The sequence below is a fragment of the Capricornis sumatraensis genome, chromosome 4, assembly GCF_032405125.1.
Source record: "Capricornis sumatraensis isolate serow.1 chromosome 4, serow.2, whole genome shotgun sequence".
Classification (NCBI taxonomy): Eukaryota; Metazoa; Chordata; class Mammalia; order Artiodactyla; family Bovidae; genus Capricornis; species Capricornis sumatraensis.
The window spans coordinates 29,661,567-29,674,025 of record NC_091072.1 but is presented as its reverse complement, the minus strand read 5'-3'; the positions used below and the strand labels follow the sequence as shown (position 1 = coordinate 29,674,025).

The following is a 12,459-nucleotide window of genomic DNA, read 5'->3' as shown; positions in this document are numbered from 1 at the left end:
TGTGCGACCCCACAGACGGCAGCCCATCAGGCTTCCCCATCCCTGGGATTCTCTAGGCAGGAACACTGGAGTGGGTTGCCATTTCCTTCTCTAATGCATGAAAGTGAAAAGTGAAAGTGAAGTCACTCAGTCATGTCCGACTCTTAGCGACCCCATGGACTGTAGCCTACCAGGCTCCTGAGTCAAGAGTATTGGAATGGGGTGCCATTGCCTTCTCTGAAATATGAGTACAGATATGTATTATTAAAATATAAATAATTTTAAATATTACAAATAATCCAGAAACCATGAAATCTTAAACACTGAACAAAAAAATAACTTACAGAGTCTGTGGCTGTCCCCAGGCCATCATAATACATCACTCCTAGCTGGTAAGTTGCCTGATGATCCTTTTCCTTGATTTCTTCAAACTGTTCTAATGCTTCTTCATACCATCCCTGTAAGCTCCCAGGAAATATTGAATTACTTTCTTTATTATCTCAAAGTAATCACAGATACTCAGTTCCCACCTAAATCTAGCTAGCAGCACCAAATAAAACAAAAAAAGACAGAAAGAAAATTATAGAATTTACAAGTGAGCCATTGACAACAACCAACACACTATAAAAATCAGTAAAATAAACCTAAGCATGGGAACTGAGGGAAGTAATGAGGAGGAACCTAGGAGGGGCTTTCTTTGACTTTCACTCTTATTCTTGGCTATTACTGAACTACCCTCTAACGATAGCCTAGCTCGGCGCTCATCCCAGCCTGCCATATCACTCATCACTCCCAGAATCTGAGAAACTTCAGAGTTGGGGCCAAAGTCTCTGAGAAACGATAAGCATCAGGACATCTATTATTATTAAATATCCACTCTAATATGGCTTTTCCAGTTTTGCCATTTTCTAGCTAAAGAACAGAAAAGCAAATGTGTGATTCTCAAAAATTATTCTTCCTCCCATATGTCCTATAGAAACCTCCATGTCACAAGTCATTCATTTAAGTCTCCTTAGCATCATAGGATATAATAAGAAATATGCTAAAGTGTAAGGAACAAACATGGAGCTTGTATCTTAATCCTCCATGGAAAATGCCTTAAAGAATAAATCATTTGAAACAATGGAAAAAGAGTCTCTGAGTTGAAAGGTCAATACTAGGATGAGAAGGCCTGACAAAAACAACTTTTGGAAAACATAGGAACTACTGAATTTCTCTTTTCCTAAACTGTAATTAATCAACAAATTGATAAAATTAATAAAAATTGCACCAAAATGCTAACAATAAGTAAATGACTTGTAAAGTCATTCTCTTTTCTGGCTAATGTTTGGCCAAGATATGAAGGCTGGAAAACTCAGAATACTCTATACAGAGAAAGAGAAGAGAGGCCCTTACAGTTTTTGTGATTTTAAATGTCATATACATGCTGGAAAAATCTCAGATATATATTTACTTTCGACTCTGACTTTTCTTTTGAGATCTAGAATATTACATGTAGTTTCTACTTTGAAACCTTATAGTTGGATGACGATGGAGAATCTTAAACATAAAATGTCCAAAAACTGAACTCTTGATGGTTTCCTCAAAACTCACCCACTTCTCCATTTTTCAGTCCATGCCACCATTCCTTGTATCTCCGAAATAAATCCAGGACCCAGTTCCACTGCCACCACTCTGGTCAAGACCACCATCCTCTCTTGCCCCAACTAGTATAATTTCTCTCTAAAACTGGTCTTGGTTCTATGCTTCCCTTCCAGTCCATTCATCACAGTCTCAAAACACTTCCAACAGCTTCTCACTACTTTTGAAACAAAGTTTGTCTAGAGCCCTTCAGTTCAGTCGCTCAGTCGTGTCCAACTTTTTGCATCCCCATGGACTGCAGCATGCCAGGCCTCCCTGCCTATCACCCACTCCTGGAGCTTGCTCAAATGCATGTCCATTGAGTCAGTGATGCCATCCAACCATCTTGTCCTCTACCGTCCCCTTCTCCTCCTGCCTTCAATCTTTCCTAGCATCAGGGTCTTTTCCAGTGAGTTAGTTCTTCACATCAGGTGGCCAAAGTATTGGAGTTTCAGCTTCAGCATCAATCCTTCTAATGAATATTCAGGACTGATTTCCTTTACGATGGACTGGTTGGATCTCCTTGCAGTCTGAGGGACTCTCAAGAGTCTTCTCCAACACCATAGTTCAAAAGCATCAATTCTTTGGCGCTCAGCTTTCTTTATAGTCCAACTCTCACATCCATACGTGACTACTGGAAAAACCATGTCTATAACAAGATGGAGCTTGTTGGCAAAGTATTGGAGTTTCAGCTTCAGCATCAATCATTCTAGTGAATATTCAGGACTGATTTCCTTTAGCATGGACTGGTTGGATCTCCTTACAGTCCAAGGGACTCTCAAGAGTCTTCTCCAACACCACAGTTCAAAAGCATCAATTCTTCCACATTCAGCTGTCTATGGGATCGCACAGAGTTGGACACGACTGAAGTGACTTAGCAGCAGCAGCTTTCTTTATAGTCCAACTCTCACATCCATACATGACCATTGGAAAAACCATAACCTTGACTAGATGGACCTTTGTTGGCAAAGTAATGTCTCTGCTTTTTAATATGCTCTCTAGGTTGGTCATAAGTTTTCTTCCAAGGAGCAAGCATCTTTTAATTTTATGGCTGCAGTCACCATCTGCAGTGATTTTGGAGCCCAAGAAAATAAAGTCTGTCACTGTTTCCATTGTTTCCCATCTATTGGCCATGAAGTGATGGGACCGGATGCCATGATCTTAATTTTCTGAATGTTGAGCTTTAAGCCAACTTTTTCACTCCCCTCTTTCACTTTCATCAAGAGGCTCTTTAGTTCTTCTTTGCTTTCTGCCATAAGGGTGGTGTCATCTGCATATCTGAGTTATTGATATTTCTCCCAGCAATCTTGATTCCAGCTTGTGCTTCATCCAGTCCAGCATTTCTCATGATGTACTCTGCATATAAGTTAAATAAACAGGGTGACAATATACAGCCTTAATGTACCCCTTTTCCTATTTGGAACCAGTCTGTTGTTCCATGTACAGTTCTAACTATTGCTTTTTGACCTGCAGACAGATTTCTCAAGAGGCAGGTCAGGTGGTCTGGTATTCCCATCTCTTTCAGAATTTTCCACAGTTTGTGTGATCCACACAGTCAAAGGCTTTGGTATAGTCAATAAAGCCATAGTAGACGTTTTTCTGGAACTCTCTTGCTTTTTCCATGATCCAGCGGATGTTGGCAATTTGATCTCTGGTTCCTCTGCGTTTTCTAAATCCAGCTTGATCATCTGGAAGTTCACGGTTCATGTACTATTGAAGCCTGGCTTGGAGAATTTTGAGCATTACTTTGCCAATGTGTGAGATGAGTACAATTGTGCAGTAGTTTGAGCATTCTTTGGTATTGCCTTTATTTGGGATTGAAATGAAAACTCACCTTTCCAGTCCTGTGGTCACTGCTGAATTTTCCAAATTTGCTGGCATATTGAGTGCAACACTTTCACAGCAACATCTTTAAGGATTTGAAATGGCTCAACTGGAATTACATCACCTCCACTAGCTTTGTTCGTAGTGATGCTTCCGAAGGCCCACTTGACTTTGTATTCTATTCACATTGTAGAGTTCACCAAACTCTTCATCTCAGAAATGTTGCATTTGTTTCCCCTTCTACCTGGAATGTACTTTCTGTGGCTGTTTGCATTGCCTGTTTCCTTAAGTTTCAGTTTCAACAACAGGTCTTTCTTCCCTACCCCTAAGTTATTCTCTATCAGAGTAGCCAGTTAATTGCTTTCATAGTATTTTTAATTTATTTGTAATCATATATTAACTTGTTATCCTCCTCTTGACCATAAGCTCCATAAAATGGGGACCATTCTGATTCCCTCACCACTGTATAGTTAGTACCTAGCATAATAGTAGCAAATACTTATAAAGCACTTATCAAGTGGCAGGCCCTATTAGTCAGTATTTTTACAATTAATATATCCTCATAATAGCTCTATGGCACACATATTATTACCCTTTCTTTAGAGATGAGGAAACTGAGGCACTAAGAGGTTAAGCCTTTGTGTCCAAGGGTATAGTTAACAAGCAATAGAACCGCAATTGAACCCATGCTCAAAGCTGAAAAATCATTCTCTTAAACATTATGCTACGTGATCCTCAGAGTGACAGGTACATGATGAGTCCTCAACAAATATTTGTTGTCAGAATGAAGGAAGGAGCCATAAAAAGATTAGTAAGTGGGATATAGGTGAAGGGTTGCCCAAGCATTCAAGAGATAGTGAGGGGCTGGGGACAGCTGGTCCCTTTTTGCATCTTCCCTTGGGGTTCAATGAACAATTGAAGCTATCTTGCTGAAGCTGGAGTGTTATCTTGCACTATCTAGACCTACTTTGTAAATCTCACCATAATGTGGATAAAGAGGGAAATTCTCTCCTTAATCCATAGGGAAACTTACTTAAAGCTACCTTTAAGTACTATTAACCGATAAGAATCAGGATTTTTAATTGTTAATAATAAAAAATATTTTACAAATGACACTGAATATTTTAGCAAAATATAAAAATTAGACTTTTTATTTATTATGTGCAAATGGATTTCATAACAAAATGACTCCCATAAATGACATTTATTAGAATGACTTATGGAGAAAGGTTGAATAGCTCTGTAAGCTGGGACCAACGTATCATGCTCAAAGCCACAAACATAATCTAGGGAATTTGACAGAAATTCCCTAGCTTAACAATGGTAAGGAACTCTATAGGAAACTTTGCTATGAAGATCTAACAATGGCTTTATATGAAATGAAAACAAATCCACAATAACTGGTACCTCTTCAAAATACAGTTGACCTCGTAGAAAATATGCCATAGTATCCCCTCTTCTTATCCTTTCCTTCAAGAGCCGCAAGGCCTTATCCACCAAATTAGCGTTGCTGTAATGATCTGGTTTTTAAAAAAGTAAAGAATTCCATTTTTACCCATACAATGTGAATTTTTTCTCTTAAAGTAATAAAGTATATAGAATTCATCTGACACTGTTTATACTGGTTTCCTTCCTAGTTCTCATTCCTAAAACTGACCTCCTTAGTTCAAGGAAAAAGCACCACCTTAGAAAAAAGAAAGTGCTATCACAATACCAGACATTCTACCTTATATAATTAAGAAGTGTATTGGTGGGCTGTCAAACTAACCCTCTTTCCTACTAGGCAGGAGCTCTAGCAATGTAGTCTGTGTGGAATTCTTTAGACAAAGCTGGCCTCTGTGTGAAATTCTTAATTTCAGTCTTAATTAGAGCTACTCTAACTAAATGAGCTAATCATCCCCAATTTTTTTTAGGTCTATAGAAAAAGAAATGGTAGCTTTAAATGCCCATTTCAAACAAAGTATGGTACCGTCCTCTCTAACAGAAGTGACATCTGGCTTCTTTTTTCAAGAAGGGTGTTCTAAAGTTCTGAGAGTCAAACCAGGAGCAGGATCTCATGATGAAACTTCTTCATTGATGATCTGCTACCAGATAAGCTGGGTAGCAATTCCACAAATTCTTACAGAAAAGCTAGTAAGGACTGTAAACCACTTTCTTGCCAGGAATAAGACTCATATTTCCTGTCTCTTTTGCTCTGGTGTACATAATTAACTTTAAGTGAAAATACTATCAGGACTTGTACCAGTCTTTTCCTTTCTCCACTGGAAGATTTTTGCATTCTTAGCAGCGAAGTGGGATAGGGAAGTATAAGAGGGGTTCTTGGGCAACTTTTCACTGGTCAACTTCATCCTGTCTCCACAGTGGGTATTCTGTAAAAGAGAATAAAATAATAATATGGTAGAAATATCTTCCTCCAGGAAAATGCACCAAGAGATTCCATTTCCACTTGACAGAAAGAGCATCCTCCCCGCATCACTGAGGGATAGGGCACCAAACTAATAGCTCTGGTATATGAGCATTCCTTCTTAGGAAACTAGGACCTTTCACACCTACGAGAAGCACAGCCCTTGTCCATGTCTGTTCCCACCGCATGGAGTCAATGATCAGAGCTATCTGCAAGTTCTCTCTGGCTGTGAAATCACATGCTCTAGCAAATCCTGTCACCCACCACAGCTGCTGCCACTAGTAGGAATTGGTGACACTGCTCATATGTACAGTTCTTGTGCACCGGTATCTTCCCATTAACTGAAGCTCATCAAACTAATCCATTTTAAATAAAAGCACCTGTCTATTTTACCTGGGAATACACTTTATTTCAACTGTGTTGTTCAGTTTTATCTTTCCATCTGTATTGGGTTTCCATGTTATAAGGTGGATCACAGTTGAACGGAAAATCAGAGCCTTCATATAAAATGTAGAGGCCACCTCATGTGGGATGAAGGAGTCCAGGTTGGTCTAGGCTGAGGATAGTGAGACCGCAAACTCAGTTGTTGCTACGCTTTTTTGTTTACTCCATGGAATTCCACTGTTACAGCATGCTCTCACCAATCAGGAACAAGCTTCCGGTAAAGCTTCCTGATTGGTGGTGAACTCAATAGATCTTTAGCATGACTGGAAAGCCACAATCATACAATTTTATGATACTATTTTGGACAATAAATTGCTTTATGAGAAGGGAATGGCAACCCACTCCACTATGCTTGCCTGGAGAATTCCATGAAGAGAAGAGCCTGGTGAGCTACAGTCTACAGGGTCGCAAAGAGTCAGACATGACTGAATGACTAACACACACAATGAGAATGAAGTGCAGAAAGGGAGATAAATCAGTATACCAGAGGAAAAAAATCACCAAAGTATCTGTGATTTTAATTTTTTTTAAGAGTTAATTTTCTCATCTGTAGTTTGGATTATAAATAGTTTGAACTAGAGGATTTCAAAATATCTGTTCCTAGATTTGTAAACTTCTTGGATTATATGATTCCAAAAACCTATGGTTGTACTAGTAAATACAGAAGTTTCCAAAGAACTTTAGGGTGAAGCAGTTACAAGGTACAAGTCCTGATAATATTTTCACTAAATGTTAATTAGGTGAAGTGTTTAGAAGAACTAAGACAATCCAAATACGATGATGTTCACAGCATGTTTCTGTTCTCTCTGAATTGCCAATATCTCGACTCTTGTGCTTTGGGGCCATCAGTAAGTAAATAAAGGTTATTAGAACACAAGTAAATTTGATAACCCAGGTGGCTACTAGGTGACTAACCTGGACAAAAGGGATGATTCACCTCCCAGGAGGGATGGAGTGCAATTTCATCACACTACTCAGAGCAGCATGCAATTTAAAATTTATGAATTGCTTATTTCTGTAATTTTCCATTTACTATTTCCAGATGATGATGGGCCTGAAAACACAGGAATTGAAAATGCAGGTAACAGGGGACTACTGTTATTTCCTCTTTCTGTTCCAGGATCCCATAGTCATTATATCTCCTTAGCCTCCTCTGGTCTATGACAGATTCTCAGGTTTTCCTTGTTTTTAAGAACTTTGACAGTTTTGTACTGGCCAGATATCCTGTAGAATGTTTCCCAATCAGGGTTTACCTGATATTTTACTCATGGTTAGACTTGGGTTATGGACTTTTGGGAAGATGCAGAGGTGAAGTATCTTTTCAGCAGACCATATCAAGGGTGCATGACTTATCACTGATGATAAACAGACACCTGGCCAGGGCAGTGTTTCACAGGTTCCCCCACTGTGAAGTCACTTCCCCTCACTTCCCATACTCTACTTTTTGGAAGCAAGTCATTATGCAGAGCCCACACTCAGAGGAGGATGGGGTAAGGCAGGGATTAACCTCTACTTTCTGGAGTGAGGAATGTCTAAGTGATGTGTTTGGAATGCTTTTGTAAAGAAGAGCTGTCTTTTTCCTTACTTCTTTCCTTACTATCTATCCATCTTTATCAGTTATCTATTGAGTTGGCCAAAAAATCCATTTGGGTTTTTCCATAAGATGTTACAGAAAAACCTGAACGAACTTTCTTACCAACCCAGTATCTATTCTTTGTGCCATAATATCCTGGAGCAGTAGTTGTTTAGAATAACTATATAATTTATCATCTTTTCCCAGAAGTTTGAGTAAGCAAGGCTGGAAGGATTTATACAGTATAAACTAAGCACAAGAAGAATTGCTTTGTGGGAAATCCTTTTGCTTTTACATGTGCTAGTCATTCAGTGGTGTCCAACTCTTTGCAACCCCATGGAGTCTTAACTCTCCAGGCTCCTCTGTCCATGTGATTTTCCAGGCAAGAACAGTGGAGTGTGCTGCCAGTTCCTTCTCCATTTATAATCATACTAGGATCATATATGGATTTCCTGACTGCCTATGCCAATGAAGGTCATAATTATATTGATTAGTTCAAGTTATTTTCAATCTGTGGATTAAAAAAAACTGTTAAAAATCAAAGAACAGTTATTGAAATTCCATCTCTGACTATCATCTTCTGTCTTTGAAAAGTTTTCTTATTTGCAGTGATATATTATCTTCAGTGTATGAGCTATAGAAATATATCTGCCACACATGTTTATTAATAATTAATATCTAGTTACTTTTAAGGCTCACTGGAATCTGGTCAACATTAATATAAATAACAGGGCACCTAGCTGGCAATAAATAATTGAAACATCATATTCAGAAATGTCTGAGGAATATTACTTGAATATGTTTGGGGGTTATACAGTTCTCAAGAGATCTAAATAATACATGTGAAACCAAGTAAACTATTGAGAATTTTAGTTTTACTTTATATTTCTTCATTTGCTTTAGAGCTAAAGTTCTCTATAGCATTATTGCTAAATGTATACAATGTAATTAAATATTACATAATAGTGATAAATGGGGATTAGAAGCTATTCCCAATTACTACTCCTTTCAATGCTATGCATTTAGGGAATGTTTTCTTGTCATCTTTTTGGCCAATAAAGGCAAACAGGAAATAGATGAAATTAGCCTAATCTAATTAATTAGCCTGTCCACCAAATACTTTAATAATTTTCACCAATTGGCATGTATTCATTCATTCATTAAAAAGGAACTCCTTGAATAGAAGGCATTGGACTAAGCACTGTGGGAGATTCAGTTCTAGAAACAAGGCTACATTAAGTCATCATTAAGAGTGTTTTTCAATGGATTGTAGTAATCTTCTCTGAGGACTTCATTTTGCTTTAAAGCAGTCAATCTTAGTAGCTTTGAACTACCAAAGATGACCACAATTCTTTAAAATATAGGTATAAGAATGTGGGCTCTGCAGTCAAATTGCCTGAGTTCCAGCTCCACTCCTTAATAATGATATGATCTTAGATAAGTTATAGAAATCTCCCTAAGTATCAGTTTCCTTTCCTATCTGTATTAACCATGGGGCATAATAAGTGCCCAATTAATGTCAATGTACCTCAACACAATAACATATTGGAATAGACATTAGTGGTCACTTAATATAACTTCCCATTTGTATATCTTTATTTCACATCACTGCTATATGTGTAACATATATTGCAACCAGGCTGAATTACACACAGTTCTCAACACTGGAAGCTATTTAACACTTCTTATAAATTCTCTTCCTCTTCTGGATGACCTAGCAAACTCTTACCCTTCAAGTCTTAGTCCACACATCTTTCACTCATTTGGTCACTTAGTCATCATTCAACCTTTTTTTTTTTTTAAACTCACTCTAAATGACACCCTTCTGGAAACACAACTACCAGCAAACTACACATAAGTAGAATTGGCGATGCTTAGAAGAGTGACTACTCCATATGCTTCTTAGACCATCTACCACTTTAGAAAATTGATCCCACCTGCTATATGTTCTGTAAAATCTCTAGTCCCTTGCCAGTAAGATACTGTCCCCTAGTCACACACACACACACACACACACAGGTATAAATGAACTTAATTGACAAAACAGAAGTAGAGTAACAGATTTAGAAAACAGACTTATGGTTACCAAGGGATAAGTGAGGAAGGGATAAATTGGGAGATGGGGCTTGTAGTATACACACACTACTCTATATAAAATAGATAATAAAGAACCTACTACATAGAACAGGGAACTCTACTCAATACTCTTTAATAGCCCATGTGGAAAAAGAAACAAAGAGTGGATATCTGTATATGTATAACTGATTTACTTTGCTGTATACCTGAGACTAACACAATATTGTGAATCAACTATACTCTAATAAAAATTTAAAAATAAAAAAAACAACAAAAAAGAAAAACAAAAGAAAAAAAGATATTGTTCTCTGAATGTATTTATTCTGTATACTTCTGTACTCCACCAGCTCTTTTCAGTTTTCAGAAAGCTTTTAGGCCCATTCCTAAGAGTAAATCAGATACTTAGCTGAGACATAGCTGAGACATAAAGAGTTGTCTGGAAACATTATGAGCGATGGACCTATGCAGTGATTAAAGGGACAAAAGCTTTAAAAACTACTCACAAAATTCCTTGTGAAATTTAAATATGTCACAGGAAGTTAACAATAAGTACCAGATTTAATGCATGCTGAACAGAATCTTGTTTTCAAGAAAAAGGATGTAATGTGGAGGTGCATGTATCACACAAATATTCCATTTCATATGTTAACTGCAAAACGTATGTTTTAGAACTCTAAGAACTTCTTTGATGACACCTTGTATTAGTTAGGAATTCTTGAAAATGAACATCGTGCAAACTTGAAGCTTAATTATATGCTTTGAAAAATAGTGCTTATCTAGAAAAACACGAGAAAAGGAAAACTGGCAATATGGACATGTGTTCTCATATATCTCTGACAGTCTTTAAACAGCACAAAAAGTACTGTGAATAGTTTAAATTTAAAAAAAGAACACAAGCATGATTCTATACATGTTTGAATATAAGTGTGTGTGTGTGTATATGCTTAAGTACACATATAAACAAAGATGTTTAAAACTACCCCTTTGCAAACAAAAGAAAAGAGAATTTTGCTCACCAAGTCTTAGGCAGCAAGGCACTGGATACTTCAGATGAAGAGACTAAGGTGATAACAGGAGGTGCACTCAGTGCTTCAGACAGAGGAAATAAAAGATGAAAAGGGGATGCTCTGTGCTTTGGACAACCAGGCCCTTAGTTAAATGCATTTCCTGAAGAATTTTAATGAACTCTGCTTCCCATACATAGAAAAGCACTATAATCATTAACCTGAAATATCTGTTCTTTGTAACTAGCAGTGATCTTTTACCAAGATACATGTTGACTGTATGTACTCCTTAACATCAAAAAAATCACATATAAACTAGCTTCCCCACTCCCACCTCTTTGGCGTAGTTCCTCAGTGCTATCTGAAGGCTGTCTCTGGGGCTACAGTCCTCAGTAAAACCCTGAATAAACTTTAACTCACACCTCTCATGCTGTACATTTTTCTCTAAGTCGACACCTTGGATCAACTGCATAAATCTGGTAATATAAATCACTGAAAAATTAGTTTATGGCTCTTATTACAAAATAAGAAACTGTAACCAAAATTAGAACAAAAAGGCCACCCATCTATCTTCAGAGGACACTGAGCTTGTTCTCCAAAAACAGAATAAACTCAGTCTTGCTCTCAAAAGGTACCAGCACATAGAGGGGAATAGATTAAGATATCAGGGAAAATAAATACATGGTTGGAACTTTAGCTTTTAGCTAGATTAACCTGGGGAAGAAAAAAAAGTGCTTAGGAACTGTCCAGACATAAAAATACACGGTCAATGGCTATGGCTTTGAAGTCAGGATGTCTTGTTTCTACAATTTTCTGAGGTACGGTCAGCCCTGCCCACGGGGAAGAGCCCCAGTGGTCATAAACATCCATGGCCTGAGTGCGGGGCTCCAGGCTCAGCGAGCTCAGGGCTAAGAGCTGGGACCACCACTTCCCCAGGCCGCAAGTCCAGCACTGTACCTGACCTGTCTCTGAGGGGCCATATTACAATGGCAGGCTCACTTTATGTCACTCCCGGAAAGGGCATGGTGTCATTTTGGGGTGTGGGTGAAGCAGTCCTGTGGGAAAACCTAGCCCCTTGGCTCATGTTAACCGCCCCTCCACCACCACCCGCTCTAGCTTTCCTAAATGTCCAGGGCCTGAGGGACAGAGGCAAGCCTGGGGCGGCTTTGAACACGATGACTCAGAAAGAACTTTCTTTCCTCAGGAGCCAGAGGCTGGGGCCGCGGGGGTCCAGCACCAAGCGCAGTAGCAGCTTCTAAAGGTTGCGTTGCCGCCCAAGATCAAGATCCTGGTAGCTCCCTCATTTCCTGGTTACGTGCGCGCTAGCAGAAACCAAAACCTCCACCCGCGACTTCCGCTTCCCCAGAGGGACTAATGAGGTAGGCACAAGCAGCGTGAGACGTGCCGAACTCTGAGCTCCTCATGGCGGCGGGTGAAACACAGCATTCCCGACTCCGGTCCTTCATGGCGCACGCGTAACGAGGCCTGGGAGGGAACGGCCTCAGGGCTCCGCCCCAAGGTGGGCGGGCCTGACA

The 12,459-nt window shown here is 38.9% G+C and overlaps 1 protein-coding gene across 1 annotated transcript in view; it reads right to left on the bottom strand.

The window, feature by feature from the left end:
• LRP2BP (LRP2 binding protein) overlaps positions 1–12,348 on the bottom strand; it is a 29,131-nt gene extending 16,783 nt beyond the window's left edge. The window contains exons 1-4 of the mRNA XM_068971905.1: positions 12,316–12,348; positions 5,666–5,792; positions 4,831–4,943; positions 324–437 (exon numbers count right to left, since the gene is read on the bottom strand). Coding sequence (XP_068828006.1) covers positions 324–437; positions 4,831–4,943; positions 5,666–5,792; positions 12,316–12,348 — 387 coding nt within the window. The remainder of the gene's footprint in view (positions 1–323; positions 438–4,830; positions 4,944–5,665; positions 5,793–12,315) is intronic.
• Between the last annotated feature and the right edge of the window lie 111 nt (positions 12,349–12,459).